The sequence below is a fragment of the Drosophila sechellia genome, chromosome 2L, assembly GCF_004382195.2.
Source record: "Drosophila sechellia strain sech25 chromosome 2L, ASM438219v1, whole genome shotgun sequence".
NCBI classification, from domain to species: domain Eukaryota; kingdom Metazoa; phylum Arthropoda; class Insecta; order Diptera; family Drosophilidae; genus Drosophila; species Drosophila sechellia.
The window spans coordinates 15,902,009-15,928,141 of record NC_045949.1 but is presented as its reverse complement, the minus strand read 5'-3'; the positions used below and the strand labels follow the sequence as shown (position 1 = coordinate 15,928,141).

At 40.3% G+C, this 26,133-nt stretch overlaps 1 protein-coding gene across 1 annotated transcript; it reads left to right on the top strand.

The window, feature by feature from the left end:
- The first annotated feature begins 571 nt into the window (after positions 1-571).
- LOC6613675 lies at positions 572-25,616 on the top strand. Its single transcript, XM_032721559.1, has 3 exons — positions 572-1,195; positions 7,783-8,089; positions 24,022-25,616. The coding sequence occupies exons 1-3, from the start codon at positions 1,104-1,106 to the stop codon at positions 25,513-25,515; spliced, it is 1,893 nt and encodes a 630-aa protein (XP_032577450.1). The 5' UTR covers positions 572-1,103; the 3' UTR covers positions 25,516-25,616.
- The last annotated feature ends 517 nt before the right edge of the window (positions 25,617-26,133 follow it).

The window sequence follows — 26,133 nt, the reverse complement described above, 5'->3', positions numbered from 1 at the left end:
CACTTTGTTGGCACTGTTTTGGGTTGAGTCTTTGCTAAAAAGATTGGAAACCAATTTTAACGAAAGGCAAATTCAAACGGCGAAAAACGAACTCACAGAACCTGACCGAATTTTAACGGCGAAAAGCGAATTCATAATACTGGGCGAATTTTCGCTGCGGAAAGAAAATTCATAATACAGGTTGGAATAATAGCGGCGTAAGCAGAATTCATTTATTCACAGCGAAAATGTAGGTACAGGGCTAATATGGATGTTTTAATATTGCAACAATTAAATATTTTGAGTTTGGTTTCAGTTTAATAAAAAATAATAAATACATAATTTTATTATTATTAAAAAATAAAATTTTTTAGGACATTGATTTTGCTCTTTAATTATTGCAAATTTGCCTTACAAGATGGCGCATTGGTGGATGTGACCACTAAACAGATAGGTGGCGCTTTAGCAATCTAAAATTCAGTGCTGTAAAGCTCGAAAAACTGAAATATCGCAGTGGCATCCATGCAATCGATAGTGCTATCAACGATTTCCCTATGTGCGTTTTTTCCTTGCAAGCCCACGGTCACTCTGCAGTTTATAGCCGAATTGAACGCACGTAACGGACCGGACGGATATAGCATCTTCCGATCGGAAAAATCGTACAGTGCAGCCAATTCGCCGTCTACAGAAATCTATCAGCGCGCGTGTGTTGGTGCCAGTGCGGTGGCAAATTAAAACAAAAAACAGCTGCGAATTTGAATACACAAATCTCATGCTCACTAAGAGCGCTAAAGTCATAGAGTGCAGAATAGTGAATTGAAGAACTTTTGGACGCGCTAAGAGTCGCTCTCCATCCCCATCTCTCTCTCTCTCTTGTGTGTGTGCAGTGCTAGTGTGTGCGAGTGTGAGTGAGACGGGCAAACAATTTGCCGCTAAATACAAAAAGCAGCTGAGACCAGCTGACACATGTGTGTGTTCGAAATACAATAAAGTTAAAAGGCTATAAATAAATTGCAAATGTTTATGTAGCCGTCAAGCAGCAGCAGTAGCAGCGCAACAACAAAAACCACGTGGCACAGACATTTTGGCCACGATAGTAAGCAAATACACAAACACGATTAAACATGTCCGCCGTACCGGTTGCCATCAAAACGGAGGAAGTTATTCTAGAGCACGCCGAATACAACAGCGCCGAGGAATTGGATGAGGAATTGCAGTAAGTTTGCGTCTTAATCGAAATCTCGTTTGTTTCAAATAAAAACAACGCTAGTCAACAGCTTGGCTTGCATTTTTATCACGCAAATTATTGATTATTTTTACTACTTTGCTAGTGCGCTCCCTTTTCTCCCTCACCGTATCACTCACTCTCTCTCTGTCTAATTCTCTCGTTTGCTTTTTGCCGCCGTTTTGCCGACAAAACAAATACGGCACAAAAACACCACCACCATTAAGGCACTTCTCTCGCACACACACACACGCAAGCTAGCGTGTGTCGCATTCCATTCCATTTCCATGCCGTTTTCTTGTTGCTGGAATAAATGTGCTTCTTTTTTGTCTCGTCGTTCGTCTCTCTGTGCCCCCTTCTCAACATCCTCTCTTTTTTTCCGCCGCTCTCGTCCCGCGCTTGTGTTGTTGTTGCTGTTTTTACGCTCTGCCTTTCGTCGTCCATATTGTAAAACGGCTGTTTTGTCAATTTGTCAGCAGTGTCGGCAGACGGGCAACAGTGATGGCACAAACATGAGTCAAGGGTACAGCTGTTAGAAACGATGAGTTTTCATTTCTTTTAACTGTAGAAGTGTTTTGATACATATGTATGATACATAATTGTTATAAAAGATTTTAAGCGATCCTCTTGAAATAATTTTGTTTTTATTTTTACCTATTTGATTTTTCCTAAAATATTTGCTCTAATTTGTTACAGCTGCTTTTTCTATTTTCTGTGTTTGTCGATCGCGTTTCGCTCTCCGCTCCTCTCTTCCTATTCTGCTGCTCTTGCTCTAGCTCATATGTTCAAATTAACGGAGGTAGAAAACAGCTGCGCACCCGCACTCCCTCTCTCTTTCTCGCCTCCTCGCTTATCGTGCGTTGCCTAATCAACATTTCTATTTCTTCTTTCGCGTTCATAGTTGAAATGAAATCAGCTGTACCGGTAAATTCGTATCATCAGATGATTTTGCTTCGGCTTTATTTACATGCTTCTCCTTTTCCCTTCGCTCTCTTTGCTTATCTCTCTTTACACCGCAAGCAAAATGGATCTAATTTAAAGATCCGTTCGCTGAATTTAACTAACGATTTGAAACAAATGACACAATACGAGTTTATTTTTTGACCATTTTCAAAATGTATTTAGATACGTTTCTCTAATATTCCTTTCAATTGAAAGGAATGGCCCTGTTTTTCTTTCTGTGTGCCCAAAGAAATGAGTGTACCGACTTAGTTGACTCAGAAATGTATAATTTTAAATTCTTATTTTCCCTCTTACTTTTCTTTCGATCGTTTTCCTTTCGAAAATATGTCCCATGTTTTCGCAGCGAAAGTTTCTTTTTTCCTTTGCCGGCTTATCAGAATCATATGGTAGCGCTTTTCGCTTTTCACACGTCATAAGCGGCGCCTTTTCTTATCGCACGAGCATATGTTTTTGCACAACGCCGAAGAGAATCGGAAATATATACCATACATATGTATGTGATTGCACACTTATACTAATCCGTTTCAGCTGGCTTTTCAAGACTTTTATTTCAGCTTGCGTATATACCGGGTAAATAAATATATTAAACTCGGCAAAATGCCACATGTTTTTGCTGCTGCATTAAAACTCGTGCTACTGTCTGTGTTTTATGGATTTACTAAGTATTGCTAAATAGTTGGCAGAAAAATACAAGCATTTCGTAAACGCATGTATAGGAAATGTTCAAATACATACATTAAGTTAAAACAGTAGAAGTAATTAAAATGCGATTATATATTATGAGAAACTAAAAAGCTGTTCATAAAACACCAAGGCTACATATCTATTTAAACCAAGCAATTGCAACCATAGATAACTGTTAAAACTTCGAAGGTGGCACGGTTATTTTTGCCACCAGTGTGGACGGTATAACAACTGCGTTTTAGCAGCTGCTGTCTGTTTGTTGTTGGTGCTAAAATAAAAGAGCGTGCCTTGGCTAAAAGTCTCCACCTCTATCTTTCTCTCTCTCTCTCAATTCCATCCGTTGCACATTTGCGAATACTACGAAAGCATGTGTTGTGGCTGCTATTGTTGTTGGCGCGGTTCTGTTTGTGTGGCGTCATTTCCGTTTTTACCCCACTCGACTGGAAAAGAGGAGCAGAAAGTGCGAGAGTGAAACGGAGCGTCCTCAACTCTTTCTTTTTCCGTCTCGCTCTCACTGCAGTTTTATAAGAGCCGCTCCCCAGTTGATCCAAGTACATAAGCAGCGGGAGAGAAAGAGAGCCCCAGTTGAGTTGCACTCAAAGCCAAAAGCTTGTTGAGCGCGACAGTGGGAGAGAGAAAGAGCGCGCAAAAGTACAGATGCCGCCACACACACATTTTTTACTACCACACACGTTTCATTGAAAAAACATATACACAAAAGCTAAGGCCGTAAACCCACTGCAAATTTGCGAAAAAAACGAAATGAAATGAAAACTAATACCAACACATGGCTTTAAATCTGCTGCGCAAATTTTTGGGCGATGGCTCTGTGTTTCGTTCCGTATGCCAAAACGTTTCGCTTGTTTTCGTTTCGTTTCCACAGCGCCTATTTTTTTTTTTTTGCTTTTTCCCATGCGGCATTTATTGGCAACCTGCGAGCAAAAGAGAGAGCGAACTAGGGTGTGTGCAAGGGAGACAGAGCGCTACGGCTTGTTTATGAAAAACACATGATTTTTGTGTACAACAGTTTTTGGGGCATGGCGAAGAGAGGAAGGCTAAGGAGTGCGAAAAAACTACTATTACACCATAGTTTACGAAAAACCGTTATCATATATGGTTGCAGTAAGATGATCATATATACAAAACGTATATATACTAGACCTTAAAATAACAGAAGCTTTAAAAAATCTCCACTTCACCATATTTATATCAATTTTCTCAGACCTCTTAAATTACCGCCCAAGTGTAAATACACTTGGCTATAATATCAGCATTTCTCTAGATTTCATTAGAAAACAAACAGCTGGTGTAGAATTTCTTTTCGGCATTAAGCTTTGTGATTTTCCGTATTTGGCCACTTTATATATACACTTATATTTGTTTTTTTGCGTTCATTTGTTTATATTTTTATGGGAAATGCGGCGCCAACTGGCAGACGCAACTGTGGAAAAAGAGTAGCTGGCGGGGGGAAATGGGGAAATGCGAATTCTATTTGTTCATTAGTTTATGCGCCTGTACATTGTTGCACAAATTACGCAAGCGGCGCGAACCTTATTGCGTTGCATTTCATTTTTGCCTCGCATTCACAGTCAGTTTCGTAAGGCTGGCCCGATTTTCACCAACAATAAGGTCGAAAGCGGGATTTCCCCTTGCTATTTTTAAATACGACGGACGTGACTAGTTTTTTTTTATCTCGGTAACCATAAGGATTCAAGGCTTTCGTAAAAGTTATAAACTTGAATTATCTTTATCTTTAAAAATCATCCATCAGCCTTAAAATACAATACAATCTGAAGAGTAATAAGAAAGGATACAATTTCATTCTTTTGTTAACGCTAAAACGTTTAATTTCAATCCAAAGTTTTTAGCTGTTTGTCCAGATCCTTCTCGTTATATCTACTCGATTTTTGTTTGCACTTCTGTATCTCTTTCTTTAGGTATCCTTGACTTAAAGATATCGTGTAAATGTCATTATAAATAAAATATCCCTGGTAATAATAGGGGATTTCCCTTTTTTCCGAATGCTCCTCGGGCTCCATGCTTTTCCTTCTGCATCCCAATTTTCCTGCCTACATCCGTTATCTTCACCTGCTGCAACTGCAGCAATACGACGAAATTCCAGTGAAATGATGACGTAAGCAGTGACCCAATAAACGTATGTACAATTTATGTGCAAAGTGCAACAACAGCAGCTGAAGAGGCGGTGGGTCGGGCTAGCAGGGGGCAGGAGTGGGTGGTGGTGAGTGGCTAGGTGGCAGCCAGCACTCGTGACTTCGGCTTTTGTCTCTCTGTCTGTTTATCGTTCGTATCTCTGTGCTTTTCTCTCTATGTACTTGCTGGCGAAAAGTGGCCAATGAACTACATTGAACCCTGGCTAAAAGCAGCGCTGCTGCAGCGCCGTCAGCTGTCCACTATCATATGTTGTTATTATTTTTATATTTACCCATTTGTTTGCACCTCGAAAATGCGTGATTGCAGTTGAAACGGCAACATTATCCCCAATTGCATCTTTAATAAAAGCAGCCATTCGGATCCAAACAGCTGTTGCAACGCCTCAAGTGGGGCATGTTGCAAGAAAGATTCGATTCAAGAGCACATTGGAAACCGCAGGTTCTAGATTTATCTAGTAAATATTTCCTTACTGAATTGTATTGCTAAGAAATCACTGAATTATAAATATTCAAGTTTATTACTGAAATTTCCCACTAGTTTAATCATTTAAGCCATGTATTAACTTCTTTAAAGACAAAACTGCACATGAAAAGGAAAGTTTTTGTAAAAACAGCTTAGAACTTTCCATTATTTATCGAATTTGTTCCGCCGTTTATGTGCATTGTTGCAATAATCAGTAACGCCCTCATAAAATGCCCAAAATATGTATGTAGCATCAAAAACAACAACAGATGTTGTGCCTGCCACCACATGCAGCATGCAACAACATTCCCCGCGCGGTTTTCATTCAGCGTTTTTCGGCCTTTGTTGTGCAAACAAACACAAACGAGATGGCCAACAGCAGCCAAGTGCGCAGATCCGAGATCCGAACCACATTCCTTTGGCCTTTTGCAGCAGCAACAGCGGCAGCATCGCAGTCTTTGGAGCCTTTCTGCATCTCTGCTTTTCTAGCTGCCACAATATCCACATCCGCCTGCTGCTGCTGCTGCCGTTGACCAACTTTGGAGGCATCCACCGCCCCCCTTCCTTCGATTTCCCCCAAGCCGTCTCTTTGGCGCACTTGCCGCAGAAATGCTGCCATAGAAGAACGACCTTTGGAGATGCTGTTGCTAAAAATAAACCCAGCCAGCGAGACCATGTCTCTAATACAGTCAGGCTTCAATAACTAACGCTTCTTGCCATCCGGTTTTCAAAAGCATTAAAACAACAGTAGGATATGATTTAGTTTAAAACTAGGGATATATCTTATATCATATAGATTGAACATGATCATATAGATATACCATTGATTTTATTTGATCTAATATATTCATAATAGTCATGGAGTTTTTCTATATCAATCATGGTTTATAATAAACCATAGGCATTCAATCCCGGTTTTCCAAAAATATAAAGGGTTCTATGGTTTTCAGAATAATCCCTGGAAAGGTTCAAGTTAGAGAGGTGGGACTGTATTTTCTAGCATCGTCTTGGATGAGCGTTGGTTGTTGTTCTGTTGCTTCCCCGTGGAATGTGGTGTTGCAACTTTTACATACCACCCCGCGCCCCCGCTCCGTGTACCTGTGTTTTTGTTGTTCTTTCTCGGTGAGCATGCCATTGTGAAAATTGTTTTCATTAGCCTGCAGCAGCACGAGCAGCCAAACTCTGTTGGCCTGTGGAAAACGTGTTTGCTCTTTTTCGTAGGGTAAAACCGGTTCGGCATTCTTGGGATCTCGCGTCTTTGGGACCATAACTATGCTATATGCTGCAGCATAGCGTTAAGGAAAAGAGCAAGAAGAAGAGCTGCGAAATAACACGAAACGGAGGTCCAAAGCAAACCGAAGCGAACCAAATCGAACCGACAAAACAGAAAGCAGAAAACAACAATCACGACGACCGGCGGCGGCGATGGTGGCAACAATAACAAAAAGTGGAATGCCCATACTATTGACAGCTGTGCCAGCGCTCTCTTTCTCTAGCTGCCTCCCTCTCGCTCTGTTACATGGGTGGTGCAGTAGTCGATACCCTACAATAAAGTCTTTGTGGTGCATCGTTTCAACAAAATTTACAAGAATCTAAAAGTATATTCCTTGAAGTTGAAGTTAAGGTTACCATGTACTAACTGAAAAATGTCCGTCAGTTTGAGCATAGACATGCATTTTGTTTAAGAAGTTAGGGTGTTAATGAAGCATAGTAACTCCAACTTTTTCCTCTCGCCATGATGCTAACGTGACAACAACAGACTAGTGACTGTGTGAGTGTATTTGTGGGCTCTTTGTAGCTGTGATTGTTGTGCAGCGTTGGCGGTTAAAACTAAAATTGAATTGAATGGAATTGTAAATTTATGAATGAATGAATTTTTCAGCGCTTTGGTGAGCGGCAACGTGACTTTGCGTGAGTGTTGTGTGTGGATTGTATAATGTAAAAATTAATTGGTTTTATGCACGGCTAGTTTTAATGTTGAGCCATAAATATAACCGTAGATAATACCTTAAAGAATGGAGTACAAATGTAATGTATTATAAATGGTCCCTACGCCTGACTGTCTTCTAGAAGCAAGTAGGGTATAAATGCATTCTACCAAAACTAGATATTTCTTTGATTTACCCAGCTAGTTAACCATAAGATCCAGCAATTTCAAATACTCCAGAAAATAAATATGTTTGAATTTATCATTTCTCTGAGGAGGATATGAGTCTCCATCAATATTTAAGCATTCTTTATTCGTTAACCAGCCACCACATGATGACTCACTGTTAACCCATTTTATCATTTTCCAGATTGCAACTAGAGGATTCAGGGGGTGAGAACTATCACATCGAGTACGCCAGCGAGTCGGCTCATCAGGGTTCTCAGCGCCGCCAGTCGAGCATGAGCGGTACGAATACCTCCAAGGGGGGAGGAGGAGGCGGCAGCGGGGCCTTGAGCGATGGAGACGGTTCGGGAAAGCCCCTTGTGGACAGCGAGAAGCGAATGCGCCGGGAAATCGCCAACAGCAACGAGCGCAGACGCATGCAGAGCATCAATGCCGGATTCCAGAGTCTGCGATCCCTGCTCCCGAGACACGAAGGCGAGAAGTTGAGCAAGGTAAGTTACTATCCATTCCAGTTTGACAAGCATTGGGCTCCGGTTTCGTAATATACATTTTTTCTAAAGACTAAATTCGCATAGATAGAAGTTCGAGAGTCGTCTGGAAGCAACGATAGTTCCCTTAAATAGTAAACCGGATGTTAAAACAATTTATTGTATACTCAGCTGGCAAAGTAGCGAGTTTATCAATGTTTTCTTACTAAACCCTATAACTAATGATTTTAATTGAACAAAGTAGGTATTTTTTCTCATTTTAAAACTATATAGAATTGGTTATTAGTCACGATTAGCCCCATTCCATTTAAATGATATCATTGCAAGTGTCCGCAGGGTTAAATGGTGAAAATTATTGCCCATGGTCAGTTCTCGATTGGTTGACGTGTTTTCTGGATTGCTCGGCAAGCAAAAGCCAATCAGCATCATCTCGACATCAACACCATTTTTGGGCAGAGATGCAGCGGCCTCCTTCCTCCAACCCACCTGTCCTGTGCCTTCTAGTTTTTTCTGGTTTCTACGCTTAAGCCGTGGCACGCAACTCCAATTACGTTTAACCAGAGCCCCAACCCGAATCGTTTTGGACTGGACCTCAATTACAGGGCCGTCCACAAACACATGTTGACAAATTGCCGACGTCTCCTGGCGAAAAAAAGGCGCATACGGAAAGCAAACATACACGCCACTTGCTGAAAGCTTCCAGCTATGGCATAAAACGTGAATGGAGATGGAAATGGGTTTATGGAGGGGGCGTTAAAAGTGGGGACTAAAGCTTTGAAGGTCCCTTTTCGACATTTAGTCGTCAGGGCAACCGTGTTGGCGTCGTCGTCTCGATTGTTTGTCGTTGGAGGCGTTTCGCTTTTTCTTTTTACGCCGCCGCATATATATTTTGCTCAGCTTTTCTTTTTCTTATGTTGGCATACACATGTTCTCATATTTATGGGATTTTCACCTTGAGACGACATCGATTTGTTGTGACGCGTGTTTCGTAAAAGGCCGGTGGAACGAACGGCCTTGTAAGCGAGGGATGATATTAGCCAATCCTAAGAGCATTTTGCGTAGAAGACTTTATAAGTACTTGCAGATTTTTTTTCCAAGGACTTCCAGCTCAAATTTTTATTCTCTTTCCTACTCTGATTCGAAATTACCAGTCAAAGCACCTATACAACACCGCTATTTTTGACCACTATCCAGCACTACTTTATGTGCCGTTTGAGTAGTTTCCGTGTTTTGAGGATTTCGTTATAGCGTGCTTATTTATTGCAAATTGAAAAGTGTCAACTGAAACTGCCAAGCCCCATAAATCAGTATTTGGCCCAAAAAAGAAAGGCGATGCAACAAGACTCCGCATAAACAAGCGTGGAACGAAACGACAGCAAAAAGAGAGAAATGCAAACAGGATGAAAAGCGCGTAAATATTAAAAATACTACCACATGCAAAAAACGAAAGGGCATAAACAACAACAAAAGAGACGTAGCCTGATGAATGACATAATGGGCGTAGACAGGGAAGCAGCGAGAAAGGAAGAGACAAGGAGAAAGTAGGGAAAGGGGTAGGACTAGTGCAAGTAGTTTATGGATTTTTGTTCTATGCACTTCGTCAACGTCGACGATTACAAACGGTACCACAACGCCTGTCACACATAGTAAACATTGTAGTAAATACGTGTGAAAGAGAAGAGCCTATGCCCAGTAAAAGAGATGGGGCTAAGGACTAGCTCTTTCGAGAGAGAGAGTGGGAGAGAGCACGTAACGAAGGAGGAACCTCCGACAGCTTGACCAAGTTTACACCCGCTTTATAAACGGTTAAGCCCTTATATTGTCGGCTAAGTGCCGGCTATATAACATGTTCAATTCTATTAAAAATATAATCTACCAAAGCTGGTTCTTAAAATGCTTGCATTTCTTAAAATCAAAATTTAGAAAATATTTAAAAAATATAAGAATTCAAAAGGGTGTTAGAAGACGGTTGTCTATTGTATTGGTAATATTACAGTTTATTATCTGTTCTTTATTGCTAATATTTTGTATGCTAGTAATAGTTTTGCTTTTAATAGATGGCACAAATTGAACACACTTAGAAAGTAGATAAGTTACTAAGAAAGACTAGGGCACCTGAAACATAATAAAAACAGACCTTACGCACACAACATGCCCACATACTTATGTACATCATTGCTTCAACACACATGCAGGGTGCATATGCGATTGACAAAAGTGCGAAATGAAATTGCAATGCAGGCCGAGGTTGGCTGACAGAAAGCTGCGACGACTGAAACCATTCACAGTTAGGCACACGCACATAACGGTGCACGTCAGAGACATATACAAACACCAATGCACATACATATAAATATATATATATATATATGTATACAGCCACGCCCTAAGGTGGGTGGCATAAAGCAGGCTGAGGAATGGAAATGTGTGTGCAAGTCTGTGATTTACTCGCGCTCTCCTCTCTTTTGCACTCGCCACTTCGCACTCTTCTCGCCCACTATTTGGCAGGTCAATGAACTTGCTCGCTAGGTGGCGCTGAAGTGCAAATGTGCAATTGCGTACAGTTGCCCCCATTGTTGTTTTTGTGACTATTCGAAATACACAGAGAAAAGCACAGTTTACTTACCCAAATTAGATTTTCTCTAAATTTAATACAACTGTGCCCGGTGTTGAACAATAAAATAATAATAATATAATTGTATGATGTCCTATGTTTACTTAAATAGAGTCCTTGGTTTCGATTTCCTTTTGTGAAATTAATGTGGAATTAAGCTTCTGTATTGTGGAACTTGCACGTCTCAAATTTAAAACGTTCTAAAATTTGACTTGAACAGCACTTTCAACATTTCGCGGCGTGTGAAGATTTAGGCGCGCCCCAGCTGAACTAACCTACATTACGGTGGGTGGGGGTGTTCACTGTACACAGTACACACCTTGCCCAGACAGCGAGCAGAGAGAAAACTGTAAAATTTTCTATATACAATACAATATCGATTCCTTTTCCAGTGGAAAAAAAGAAAAACGCGCGCCAAACGCAAAAGTTACCCCCGAAAAAAGTTGGGGAACTCTAAGGTTGCCGATGATAGTATGGGAACGAACGGTGGGGATAAAGGATAGGAAGATGGGATAGGACGATGGCGCCAACATTTTGTTCGCCTTCTGCTGATGGGAGCCCACACCACTCGCTCAGCTGTGGAAAGTTTTGCATGTGTGTGTGTGTGTTGGAGGATTGTGGGGGTGGGTACATTTTTCCGGGAGGTTTATGATTCCCAAGAGTGTTTCATTGCCATTTCATTTCCAGAGTTGTTGGCGTCTGTCTGGCGCCTGGTAGGCAGCTGTTTCACAGCCGATGACGACTCCGAATGGAACGGTGGGTGGTAGAACCACCCAAAAGTAACCCCCTTTCATATGAAAATGGACTTCAACTTGGCAGCTGCGCACTGGCACTGTTGGCCCGGCAAAATCCGTTTTTCTTCTGGGCCCTGATGGCCCTTGTATTTTCTGGACTCAGGGGCGTGGCACCGGGGGCGGTGGGTGGAGGTCGTCGGGTGGTGCGCTGTTGCAGTGCACTAGGCCATTGGCATCTCGCAACCTTTTGCAGATGGAGGCAAAAAGCGGGATTGCAGCTAGAGATTTTGATGCGACGACAACTTCTGGGCCACGCCAACACCCAGTTTGCTGAACAGCAAGTACATATGTAGATGGAGCACATATGTGCTATATAACGAGTTATATAACCCCATTTATATAGCGCACTGTGTGTAGCCTGTACTTTCAATTGCATTTCGTAGTAAAAATGCTTGCACTACTACGCCACGCACAAATGCATAAGGAAAATCAGGTGTAAAGTACTCGCATGTAGCAGCAGCCACAAAATGCAATTAATGAAGCCACGCTGTTTGTAATTCGAATTATTTTTAAGCTTCAGTGGGTAAATTTAATTAAAAACCGCGCTTTTGCCAAATTACCCTAGGCGATGGAAAGGAAAATAGATCCTGATTAGTGACGAATGTAACTAAACAGAGTTATCGCATTGGGAGCGTTTGTTAATATTTAATGTGCATTAAAAAAATGCACTATAAAGATGAACCGATTACAAATTAGGATTAATCTAATCGGTAGTCAGGACGATAAGTTATCGATAGCGGCACTCGAGACTTTCTCAGAAGAATGCATCGCCAAAGAGAAAGCAGTGACAAAAGCAACAGCCTAGCCAAAAGCTTAAGCAAAAAAGCATAAGTGCAATGGATCAATTACTTTGTGGGCAGACAGAGCGAGATGGAGATAGGCGATAGTAGATGGTGTGTGTGAGTTGCAAAAATGTCGGTCGGTCGTTGGTCTGTCTCCATCTCGCTCTTTCCCACTCCGTCTGGCGATTTTTTTTTCTGTTGATTATATGGAATGTAGTCTCGCCGGATTTAATGACTTTGTTGCATCGTAACGGTGTTTTTTCATCAATGACCGAGCCAAGATCGCAGACGGTCGTCATTACAATGTCGACCGCTTTTCGGTCAGTGTATGTCTATGTAAGTTCCGTTTGTATTGAATTATTGCTCGTCATTTAGAGCGATTTAACAATAGGTTTGTATCTACGCGATGCGAATGCAAAAGATCGTGTACATAGAAATTTTCGAAGTATAAAGTTTTCATATTTTGGGTTTACGATCATATTCATTCACTGTAGAGCTTAATTTATTTTGAAATAAAATGTTTAATTTCCATACTCGAATGAGTCAGCAAACAGCTGTGAAATCGCGATAAATATCTGTAGAAATCGCAAAATAATAAATATTACAAAAATCTGAGTACGAGACACAACAACAAAGCCAAACAAAAACAAAAGCCAACCGGCATTTTTGCTGCGCAATTTCACGCACACAAGTGCAATCACGTGTAAGCGCGACTCAGCTGGTCAAGCAAAAGCAACAAAAACAGCGAGAAAACAAGGTTAGAGCCGCGCTGACCGGCAGAAAAGCTCGGTTCCCAAGAGCTCAGCTTTCCCAATTGCGTCGCAAGCTCTGGTCACAAAGAAATATAGCTTAGCAAAAAAATCGATATTATTTATTATTCGTATGTTCAGAGTGCATGATAATACAATCTAGTAAGGGAAGACATTGATCGATAGATTTTTAAGATTAAACGATAGACGCATTCAAACGAAATATTCGACTTTTTTTGTATGTGAACTATTATCACTTGCACTCGAAGCAAAACTCACGCACCATTAACAAAGAGACGAATTTGAATTCCACCAAAGGTCAATAAAACGCTTAACCCAAAGAATGCCAATGGGGTAAAGCCACGACATGCCACGAGGTTCATAGTTTTTCTTTTTTGTTTGTTGCTACCGGCTAAACAAAGCTCATGGTCAATGAAAGCATTTAATTAACATAAAAAAAGGCTAGACACACAAGCACGCGAAAATGACTGAAAGTGTGTTGAAAGAGTTTTGAATTAAGTTAGCCGGAGAAAGAGAAAGGGCGAGAAAAGTGTTGTTAAATTTCAAGATATATATGTGTGTATGTACGTAAATAATACAACAAGAGGCAGCTGACCCTCACACACAAATCAGCTGATCGAATTTCACGTCTATAAAATAAAGTAAACGCGGCAAGCGAACGACGACGCCTGCGGCATTGTATTTATTTTTATCAACGGGCTCGTGCTGTGTTGTTTACCCAAGACAGCTGTTTTAATTAACCCAAATAGCAACAACAGCAAGCTGGCGCTGCCAGTGAAAATATATAATTAAATTTACATTGCTGAATGATGACGAAGTCTCTAAAGTTGCATAGCCATCGTTTCAGTGGGTGCGGTATGGTATTAAAGCTCAGATAAGAGATCAGTGTTGTGAATAACACTGATGTGAGAAAGGAAACTTGATGATTGGTGTTGCAAATTTTGATTTTGTAATGTAAATCCAATAATTCTTATAACTTATTCTTTAAAAATAACACAACGGTTATTAGATTGGAATTTGATAGATTAAATACAAAGTAACTGCAAAGAAACCTTAATATCTGAAGAATATGCTCATCAATCTCCGCATTTTATAACCGATAGTTTTAGCAAAGTTGTTATTACTGCATGCTTTGGCTCGTTACCGACGTTACTTTTTCAATTGCCACGCTACTTTGGCTTTCTTTAATGGCCGTTTTTTATGACTTTTGCCTTGGATTAACTTGTGGCACATATAAATACATGGATATACATATGACTGGGTACAAAGCACATAGCCGTGTGAGCTCATCCAACGCACGTGTTTGAATTTAATTGGGTTAGCGTGAAAAGGAAATAATGCTTTTATTTTCTGTTCATACATATGCAAATTGAGCAGCCGCTCGCAACTCGTTAAAAATTTGCTTAAAATGCTTAATAAATTAGCAAACATTAAAACCCATACGGATTTCGGTGTCTGTGCATATCAATTGGTACACAGCTGTTTTCAGCTTGTGGGTGTGTGAAAGTGTTCCCAAATGACCTCGCCCCAGTCTCTACGGAAATCTTTCTTTTTATTTTCCCACAGATCCTCATACATACATATGCATATATCCATGTGTATATGTAAAAGGGTATGTTGTATTCAGTTGGTATCGTATGAACTATTTTAGGCAGCTAGCAAAAGCGTATTTAAATATTAATATTTGTGGTGCGTCATTATTAAATATTAATGGTATTATAATCTACCATAAATATTTTTCCTAAATGAATCATGCATCCTTCTTTCTTCGGTATAACCTATTTTTCGAATTTTGCCATTTTCGATGACGGCATTCCTTTTATTCCCATACTCCCAGCTACAGATTTCCCCAGTTTTCACTGAAAATTTGTTGAATGAGGGGGGGAATATACATGTGGGTGTTTAAAAATAGCCTCGATTTTGTTGCATTTGATTTGACCGCAAAAAAACGCGATGTTGTCACCCCAAAAATTCTCTTCTGGGACTCCACACACACCAACACACACGCGTATTTTGACGTAGCGTGTACATGTGGGAACACATGTTTGGCGCCCAGCAAAAGCAGCTGAGTGAGTGGGAGCGGGAGAGCACGAGAGCGCGAGAGTGGGCGTAGGAGCGAGTGCGACCGAACCGAAGAAAGGCCTCCAATCTCCGTGGGTGAGATTGTGGGTGTGCGTGAGCGTGTGAGCTATAGCTCTCATTCTATAAACCGTATCTCTAGTGCCAGTGTGTGTGTGTAATTTCGAGTAAAGCCGGTAGAAGTCGCAGCTGTTTTTGCCTATTTTTACGCTCACACTTTTTTTGCAACAAAGGAAAACAAAAATTCTCTAGCGGGGATTTTATGGCTCGTGCAATTCGTCTCAGGTTCCGTTATGATCAAAAATATTTGGATGCTAATTTTAGCATGCTGCCGTTACTAATAAATACGAAATAGTGTTGAATAGTTCATCAAGGAAAAATAATAGGATAAAATTACAACGAGCCCTAAAATATATTCAGCAATATATTCAGTCTATATGCATGAATAGTTCTTGATTTCATAGCTTCGCTTACTTTTGAATTTTTCAAATTCCATTTTTGTCAAATATTTGAACTGAATTTTTTTTCGGTGCACTCGAACACACGATTTCTGCTATCTTCCATTTGGCGTGGCCATAGAGCTCAGCCAAAAATTTGCACAAAAATTAATGTCAGCTGACTTGCTTTGTTTCGCTTCTCATTTCGTGGCGCTCCACACACACCTGTCATCATCTGCAGGTGAAGAGTCGAAAGATAAGCGAGAACGCTACGTTAATTGTTTCTTTTCGCTGACGTGCGACGCAGTTGAACAGAAAGCAAACAAAAAATCAACCGGCAGATGGCAGATAATGGGAATAAACAATAATATCAGGAGCAAATGGGGAAGAGTTCGTTTTTTAAAAAGAAAAGGGTACAAAACTCAGTTTCGAACCAGTCTAAAAGTTTTGGCATATTTATGTATGTAACATCTGTGGGCACATAAAAATAACCTAGACCAATTTCTTGTTTTTTTGGGTTTGTTTACTGTTTGCAGAAGATAAAACTTCATTTGTTTTGTGGAAGAAGTAGGAATTTCCGATTCCGAGAAATAAACGGTTATCAATAGTATCTAGTTTTATTGCTTACAAATATTTAGACTCAAAAAGATAGAATCCCAACGTTCGGTTGTGCCATTTTGTTTGTTTTTGATTTGGGCCACACAGCAAAGTAGTAAAAATAAATTGATTTTCCCTGGTTGTTTTTCGTTTTAACCGCATTTTACCAAGAGAAAAGCACCGCGCTTAGGAAACATGCGTGCACGCACGTAGTCCACCAAAAAAAGAAATATAACAAAAATGAGGGAGAGGTTGGAAAAGGGGGGTGCGGCGATGCATTTTTGGTGGTTGTGCCACAATCTCGCATCAAAAATCAAACCGAATAGGACAGAGAGGCGTTGTTTTCCGGCTGTTTTCGTTGGGTGGTCCCCGTTCTTTCCTTTTTCGAAATCGCGCCCACATAACATTTTCATATGTATATCAACAAAATTAAGTATAAGGTTTGAAATCTTAAAACCGTTTATATTATATAGCTGTTCGTCCAATATAATCATTTAAAAGGTTTTTAAAGATGTTTTCATATTAATTACTTAAATTTTTTTTAATAAAAAAACTCTAAAATGAGTAGTTGTATTGTGAAATACATTTTTATTCATTCTTAGTTTATTTACCGCTACGCCCCAAACACAGATATGCACCAATACAAATGCGTAGGCCGCTTTCGAGTGCCAGCTCAGCTGATGACGAATTCTCTCTCGTGCCGGCGGCGTATTTGCTATTTTTATGCATTTCCTTTTTATTCAATCAACGAAATTGTAGTGCAAGTTGTAGGGTGTGCTGGCAACAACAACAACTACAACATGCCGTCGAAAACAAGAACAACAAGAGGGCCAGAAACAGACGCGCCATTTATAGAAGTCAGCTGTCAAAAAAGAGAGGGAGCGCAACTTCCAACCGGGAATAGCTGGAAAGCTTGAGAGAGCACGTGGGAGAGGCCGCTGATGCAAAAGCTTGGGCCCACATGTTTTTCGCTACGTCTGGTTTCCGTTTCACGGAACGACCAAAAATGAAACGAATACAGAAACCCAACGAAGACCATAGCCGTCTTGCTCTAACATTATACAATTACCCCTAACTGTCGAAGAAGAGGAGAGTGGGAGAGTCAGAGCAAGAGAGCGACTCTCTCTAGCAACATTTGTGACGACGACGACGACGCCGGCGAATATTGAAAAACTTTTCGTATTGGAACTGTTGCTGGCTTCTTGTTGGAAAAAAGTACAGTCACCGCAAAAGCGGCCGTCTGTTGTGTATTGTCGCTTTGTTGGTTGGCTTGTGTTCGCTCTGAATTGGATTCTTGTTGGACCCGCCAGTTTGATCGTCTTTTTTTCGGTCCGCTGTTTTCTTTGCTTTGTTTATGTGGTTTTGCTTTTGACTTTGCCTTTTGTTTACACACACTGATATAAACGGTGGTGGATTTCCATGCCGGCATTATTTTTTCCCCAGCAAAACAACTATAATTGAGAAGGCAACGACATTTTCTTATTAGCCAAGGCCTCAACTTGCCGGCTAGTAAAAGCGATTGTGAGCGAGTGGGAGGGGTATAGAGAACCATATGACGCGGGAATGGGAAAAACGACCATATAGAGCATATGATTATTCCAATCGGATCAAAGAACAAGTGCATTTGCAAGATTCATCTCAGCAAATAGATGAAAATCAAGAAACGAACAAAGAATAAAATGGTGTTTTGTTTGTAACTTATGAAAAGAAAAATATACTTAAATTATAGTTATAGATTTTTTAAACTTAAATAAGAATGAAACATGTTTTAATTTTTGTTGGCAAAATTAAGGAGTGGTTAATTTTGAGTCCCTTGGATAAGTTGCTTATTGGATAGTTGCCGTAGTTGTAAAGCCGTAAGCCGTAATGCCAGACATAACTAAAATGTAGTTATAAACAAATAATTGTTATATACAATGCATTCATATCTCGACCAATACGACCGCTTTGTGTTTATTTTAAAGGAAAAGGGCTTATCAGACAAAACGTCAACATCTACTGCCGCTTCTTATCTTTCCAATAGTTCCCATGCCTGCAACGATTTCCAATAGACAAGTCAATGAACGACCTTTGTGTGCAATAACAAAAAACACAGCTAGAAAACTTAAATATGCTGTGTGATTTATTCTCGCTCTTGCCGCTGGCTGCTGTTTATTTCTTCTTATAAGATATGCGCACGACATTGCAATGCCGCCGTCTGGCGATAGAAATAGATATCGAAAGATATGGCGGGATGGGGAGTGTAAGATTGAAAATCGCTTGGGTACTACTACTGCTGGAAACAACAATAATAAACCCGAGAAAACTGTACACAACATGCTCTCTCCGTCGCTCGTCTCTCTGAAGCGGAGTAACAACAACAACACCAACTGCACAGATGGTGTGCAATTGCTGGGGAGACCCCCCACCCCCCTCCACCATACAGATACGGTGAGAGAACGACAACAGAGGGAGAGAGAGCGAGAGCAGCTGTGCGATGCCGGCAAACCAATGTTGTTGTTATTGTTGTTGTTTGGCTTGGCCATCTTTTAGTTGTTATTATTGCTTTTTAGTAGTGACCTCCGACAACAAACCGAAATCGAAACAAGTTTTAAGCAACAACAAGAAAAAAGAACTGCATTAAAGCAGAGATTTATGGTTTTTTAATCAAAGTCTGAAGAATGCAAAGGCATTCCTTTGCCATGAGTATTGCATTTGTAAAAAAGTAAAATGAAAAAACGCTGGACTTAAGCTTTTTATTTTTGTTGTAAAACTAATTTTTTGCTATTATAATGGAAATGGCTCTTTGAGAAAATGTATTTTATTTATTCATTTTACCTAAATAACTACAGTCAATATTTAGCAAATTGTAGTTAATTTTGAGCCATTTGTGCTTTTAGACAACCGGCTAGGCTTAACACATATTTCATTGCTGCCTTTGCCAGATTCGCATCTTCGATACCCATTTCACCTCCTTTTTCCTCACTACTTTTACTTCCCACGCTTTTTTGCTGTCCAGTGTTGCACAAAGCGTGATTGGAAGAGCGCGCGCATTTTGAAGGACACCAGTTCCTTAACCCTTTTTCATAAGGCAGGCTTGTTGTTCCCAGCTTTACTACACTGTTTACTATAAACATTGCAAAGAGGCAAACACGAAGGGCCAAGGGAAAATGCAAAAGCAAAAAGGCAGTCCATTTATGTACATATGTATGTATGTGTGTGTGTGCTTGCAATTAAGTCTGCTCTCGGCAATTATGCTGCGCCTTCGTTCTCCTCCCCTCGTGTGGTTCCTTCATTTTCTCCTCTTTCCCCACACGCAATTGCAGATTCTCTATGCATTTGTCTTCTTCTCAATGACTTTTATTTTTTTTTTTTATTTTATTTGTGCTTTATCCCTTATATATATATGTACATTTCATTAAAGCTAATGGTATAATTAGGTATTTACAGTGTTTAGCTAAGGCTTTCATCTGAAATATTTATTAATTATGTCTAGTTGACCTGTTTTTAGTTTTTTGTATAACAATATTTATTATTTATTAAGGAAAACAAGGGAGAAGAAAAACCTTAATTGACTTACAACTAACTTAAAAAACTAAGACTTGAAACAAAAGATTGTTAATATTGTATTTTTTGTTGAACTTTTTGTACACCTACTTTTATATGTAGGTACTTAGTGTTTGTGTAATAAGGTAAGTTCATTATTAATTTTAACAGCTTGTTTTGGCATATTTGAAGTTTTTTGATATGAGTTTGAGCACATCTACCCCAAACAGGTGACCCATACATTAATATTGGATTAAAAATTGTTTTAAAAATTATGATCTTATTGGATATTGATAATTTAGATTTACGATTTATTAGAGGGTACAGTGTGCAAATAATTTTATTAACTTTCATAATTGTGTTGTTGATGTGGTATTTAAATGTTAGTTTTTTATCAAAAATTATACCCAAATATCGAATGTTGTCAACCCATTGTATTGGAGAGTCTAGTATTCGCAACTGTCTATCAGGAAGATAACGAGGTTTCCTTCTTTTTGTAAAAAATATAGCATTCGTTTTATTAGGGTTAATTTTAATTTTCCATTTTTTGTAATATATGTCTAATTCATTTAAGTAACTCTGCATGGATTGATTTATCTCGCTGTACGAGAAACCAGCACTGTAGACAGCGGCGTCGTCAGCAAACAGTGAAAGTACACAGTTTGTAGCTTGTGGAATATCGTGTGTAAAAATATTGAACAATGTAGGTCCTAAGACAGAACCCTGTGGCACACCTGCATTTAAAATTCGTCTAGCAGATTGACTACTGTCCAAATTAACGCTAAAGTATCGATGTGTCAAAAAATTTTGAACTATTTTAATGAGGTATATGGGAGTTCCAATCATCTTTAGTTTGTGCAACAGTCCGTCATGCCATACAGTATCAAATGCAGCCTCAATATCAAGTGTAACCAGCCCTACAGATTGTTTGGATTGGATACTTTCTTTAATATAATTTCTTAGTTTTAAGGTCGGCAGTATGGTATTTAGACCATTTCTAAAACCATACTGTACCGTTGGTAGTGTGTTGTGTATGTCCAAAAATTTCACCAATCTCAATTTAATTAATTTTTCCAGAATCTTGGACAAACCGCTTAATAGGCTTATTGGTCGGTAGCTTTCAGGGTTATCAGGAGGTTTTCCTGGTTTGAGAATTGGAACTATTTTTGCTATCTTCCAATCCCGTGGGAAATAGCCTGCCTGAAGACAGTGATTGGCAATGTTAACAATATGATTAATGGCGCTTGTAGGAAGGTTTTTCAAGGATATATTAGGTATTCCATCAATTCCAGGAGATTTTCTAGTATGGAGAGCTTTTACAATTGAAAAAACCTCTGGATAAGTGACTCTACAAATTTCTGCGATGTTGTTTGGGGTTTCAGCTATAGATTGTAAAGATATTTTGACTTGGTCAATTGTATTTTGGTTTGAATATGAATGTGTCAGATTATGCTTCAGTTGAAAGACATCAGCAAGAATATTCGCTTTTTCTTTTCCAGAAGCGTATATTTCATCAGCTTTACTTAGACACGGAACAATTTGTTTTCTTTTTTTAATTGCTTTGGTTATATTCCAAAAGGGTTTGCTGCATTTATCCAGCTTTTGAAGTTTATTGTTCCATTTTGCATTATTATAAATGAAAAGCTCTTTTCGTATGATGTAATTTAAATGATCACATCTTGATTTTAATAATGGATGACGTGACCTAAACCATTGTCTTTGGATAATATTTCTTGTTTTAAATAATTCAGTTATATGTACAGGGAGTGTAAGCTTGGAGTGATGTATAGGTTTATGAGGGACTGCTTTAAGAAAGGCATAATTGATTACTCTAGTGAAAGAGCCGATTAAATTATCAATATCCAAAGTCGATATCTGTGAGCAGTTGACAACCACCTCTTCAACCATCAGCCTTTCATTTATAATTCTCTTAAAAAGCGCCCAATTTGCCCTTCCCAAAATCGGATATGTTTTTACATTGCGCATAAAATTTGTAGAGTATTTAATAACCACTGGTAGGTGATCAGAGGAAAGCTCTTGCATTACTGCTGGATTAGCCAGCTGGTTAGGGATATTAGTGAGGCATAGGTCCAATGTTGATGCTTTTGCTTTATGGTTATGCGGAATATATGTGGGTTGCGTAGGGTACAAAATACTGAATTTTCCCAGATCTGAAAGTTCATTGAGAATTTTGCCCCAACCATTGGCTCGGGTACACTTCCATGCTCTGTGGCGCGAGTTGAAGTCCCCGCAAATTAGAAAATTTCCATTTATTTGTGAGATCTTAAGGAGATCAGATCTATACAAACTTTTTAAATGATTATGGTCCCAAGATAAATCACATGAACTAGGAATACATTTTGAAGTATTTCCAGCAAAGTAAATAGAGTAAATTTTTAGACTGGAATTAGAGTCAGTGTTGATTTGTATACCTACATTTTCAATAACATGACTTTTAATGCAGGGTATTTGTTCATGTATCAATGTGTTACTAACTGCAATGGCAACGCCGCCTCCCCTACTTTCCTTCCTGTCATTTCTGTATATAGTGTATTCGGGTATATTAAAACGGTCACTATGAGTCAGCCACGTTTCATTTATAAGTGCTATGTGAATGTGATTATTTTCTAAGAACTTGATTAGTTCTATACGTTTGTTTCTAACGGCACGAGCATTCCATGCCATAATATTCAAATTATCAATAAAATTATTTGTTTGTGTAAACATACTTAATCGCTAACTGAGAAATTGCTTGAAATTGCTCTCCCTTATTGGAGCATTCATTAAGTCTTGTTATTAATTCAGACAAAAGAGAATTTATCTCTTCACATGAAAAGAGATTAGTTTCATTTGTGATATTTGCTTTGGGATTAGGCAAAGTATGAATATTGGTGAGTGCATTACTATAGCTACCAAAGTTGAGTTGTTGCACTCTCTTAGTTTGAGTAGGCAATGAGATCTGGGGTTGATTTCCAAAGAGAGCAGATGGAGCGATGTGTTGCTTAGAATTCCTCATTCCATGAGCTTCCAAGTTATTTCTTCCAATGCGTTGTGATGAGCGTTTGGAAAGTAAATTGAGATAAGAAATTCGGCATGGGCATGTCAGTTCTGTCGATGGATGGTCGCCTTTACAGTTAGCGCATTTTTTGTTATTTACGTCCATACATACGGCAGTCTGGTGTGATCCAGCACAATGGGCACATGATGTTTTAACTGAACAATTATTTGATCCATGTCCAAATAGTTGGCAATTGTAGCATTGAGTAATTTTATTCTGCAATTTCACTTTATACTCCCAGCGTACTTTAGTGTGGTTGACATACATAAAGTTTTTGCGCAGTTCCTTTACTGTGATACTTTTGTTTACGAAATAAACAATGTACAGTAATAATTCATGATCAGACTTAGTTTTCTTTTCCACAATTTTGACTTCGGTGCATTGTAATCCTAGGTTTTGTAGCATGGATTTGACAGTTTCAATTGGTAGTTTATCCAGCCCGGATAAAATGGCTTTGTATGGCTTGTTTGATCTAGTATCGTACGTGTAGAACTCACAGTTATGTTCCTTGAGTTGGTTACAAGCTGCATTGAAACAGTCCATATTTGGTAAAAATATTTTAATTCCAATTGAGATGGTTTTAATAAAGTAATCATCAGTTTTAATTTTAGCCATTAGCTCGTGTACAAATTTTGTATTTTGTTTAATTAATGTTATAGGAGGTGGTTTGATTATTATTTCATCAAGTGTGTCCGTTTCAATAGGTTTATCATCATTATCATCGTCTAAAGTTTGTAGTGGACGAAAATAATTTGTAAATTGCTTGGAGCCCCGTTCGTTCTGGCGCTCCACTAGTGGTTTATTCCTTTTAGTACGCATTTTTTCAACGGCAGATGCTTCAGCATCACCAATTGCATCACTTGAACGTTTGATTGTAGTCCTTTGCGAATATCACAATTAAAGAAGAAAACAGAAAATATCTAATGTACACCAAAATGTTCTCAGAGAGAACAGAAGATAACGATCGCAGCGTTCAATTTTTACAACCGCGTTCGACAAGAGCTAGTCGAAGACTGAATGACTTTTATTGTGGAGCGAAAAGAAGGAAGGGTTGATTTAAGGGTTAATAACTTGCCCAACTTAATGACCATATTTGCGTGATGCCCATAAACAAGAACTTAGCTACAATAATAAATATTTTAATTTAATTAAAAAACGGAAAATGAAATTAAAAAGGCAAGTTAGTTTTTAGATTTGAGCCAAAATGGAACCAGTTGCTTGCATAAAACTTGCACATCTTAAGCATGGTATTTAATCCTTTCGTCCTTATTCTTTCCAGGCGGCCATCCTGCAACAGACCTTCCAATACATTGTGGAGCTGGAGAATCAGAAGACGCAGCTGCTGACGCAGAACAGTGAACTGAAGCGACAGGTGGGCGAGCACGAGGCCGGAGGTTCTGGCGATGGTGGTGGTACCAACTCCGGCGGAAACTACAATGATTCCAATGCCAGCGGGGGCAATTCCACGGCGGTGGCCATCAAGAAGCGGAAGCTGACTGACAACGTGATCAACATCCAGGCGATTAGCGACAGTTCCGACGAAGGTCTGGGATCGATGTCTCCAGAGCCGATGACTCTGCTGACAGCCGGCGGAGCGGCGGCCACCAAACTGAGCAATGCTACTCTTCTGGCGGCCAAGGAGCTGCATGAGTCGAAGAAACAGTTGGAGAAGGAGCGCAGCCTGCGGCGACTCCTCGAGGATGAGCTCCAGATGATCAAGCGGCAGCTGTACAGCGTGGCAACCGCACCGCCCGGAACTGCTGTGGCCGCCGCATCCGGCGGTAGTAGTGGCGCCTACATTCCACGTGAGGTCATCGAGCACACCGATAACTTTGTGCGCAGCGAGGATTTGGAGGAACTTGGCGGCACTGTCTCATATGTGGAAATCGATGAAATGACTGGCCAGCAGCAGGTGGTCGTATGCTCCAGCATTGAGGAACTGGAGGCCGATGCCGCTGCCGAGATCATAACCGAGGATCAGGTGCACGAGGAGGTCATCCTGTCGTCGAACAGCTCCACAGAGTCCGAGAACGAGGTGAACGTGAACGCAATTGCCAAAGCCTATGCCGAAGGATGCACGTCGAGTGCTGCGATGCTTCAGCCAATTCTGCAGGCGGCCATCAAGGCCACGCCCAAGGTGGAGGTGGAACGCATCCACGAGAAGATTGTCAAGGTCAAGACGGAGAAGCACGATCTGCCGTCGATGCAGACCGCAACCCACTATCAGCATCCTCATCGCCAGAATCTGGAGACCATTGTCCAGGCCATCAGGCATCTGGAGGGTGATCACCTATTCGCGGACGGCAGTGGGGGCCAAGAAAAGTTTGGCCAGCAGCAGAATCTCCAGCAGCATCACCACCAAATTTCTGGAGTGCACCACCAGCAGCTGCAACACCATCGTCTGGCGCAGGATGCCCCGCTGGCCCTCACCACCACGGGCAAGCAGCATGCGGCGCTGGCGGAGCTGCGACCCTTCCTTCAACTCAAGAGCGGCGGCAACAAGCAGGTGATCATCACAGCCAAGACGGCCAAGGATGCCGGCGGTTTGGTCTCCACGAGCAGCAGCAGTACCACGGTCACGCCGACGGCGATCTTCAAGGTGCAAACAACGGGCGGTCATGGAAGCGGCAGTCATTTGCCAGCGGGCACATCGACGGGCACCATAATCACTGGAAGCAATGGCAGCGGTGGTGCCCAGCAGCTGACCATCACCACATCCTTGAAGCAGTGCCGACCGGGCGTGATAGTGGCCAAGCAATTGCCGTCGTCCTGATTCAATGGCCCCAAATCGGGATCGGGATCGGGCAATAATGGAGCTGGAGTAAAAGCAGGAGGAAGATGTGGCGCCCAGCGTGGGGCAGGAGCTGTAACTGGAGCACGGGCTAGTATTAAAGGCGCTCGCCAGGACACAACATCCACACCGACAAAAGCAACCGCAACCGCAACCACTCAACAACAATTTACTAAGCAAAATCATTTTGCTGCCTCCCCCCGGCAACGTAACAGTAACAGTAACAGTAAGAATAGTAACCTTATTGTAAGCAGTAAAACTAGTAGCATCATCAGCAGCAGCCACAGAAATGTTAAAGAGACTGTTACCAAACAGAGGCAGAGGCAAAAGAATGTAAATTAGTAAGAGTTGAACGAAACAAACAACAAAGAAAGTATGATATACCAAGCAGACCTAAACAAATTTTGTATTTTTGGGATAATTATGAGTTAATTTCGAACTAAACCAGACCTCCTTTTCCAAGCTTCAATCGCCAACAAACCACAATACATACATACATACAGCCACTGTAATTAAATGCAAAGAGTAAAATACAAATACCATTTGTTCATTTATTGGTTAAGAAACTAGAATTAACTAAGGAAATACAACTGAGCAATT

Bases quoted from the DNA above. Each gene is read 5' to 3' on its own strand.
- LOC6613675 (XM_032721559.1), top strand. From the start codon at position 1,104: ATGTCCGCCGTACCGGTTGCCATCAAAACGGAGGAAGTTATTCTAGAG. The intron at 1,196-7,782 runs GTAAGTTTGCGT...ATCATTTTCCAG, and splicing joins GAATTGGATGAGGAATTGCA to ATTGCAACTAGAGGATTCAG. The intron at 8,090-24,021 runs GTAAGTTACTAT...TATTCTTTCCAG, and splicing joins AAGGCGAGAAGTTGAGCAAG to GCGGCCATCCTGCAACAGAC.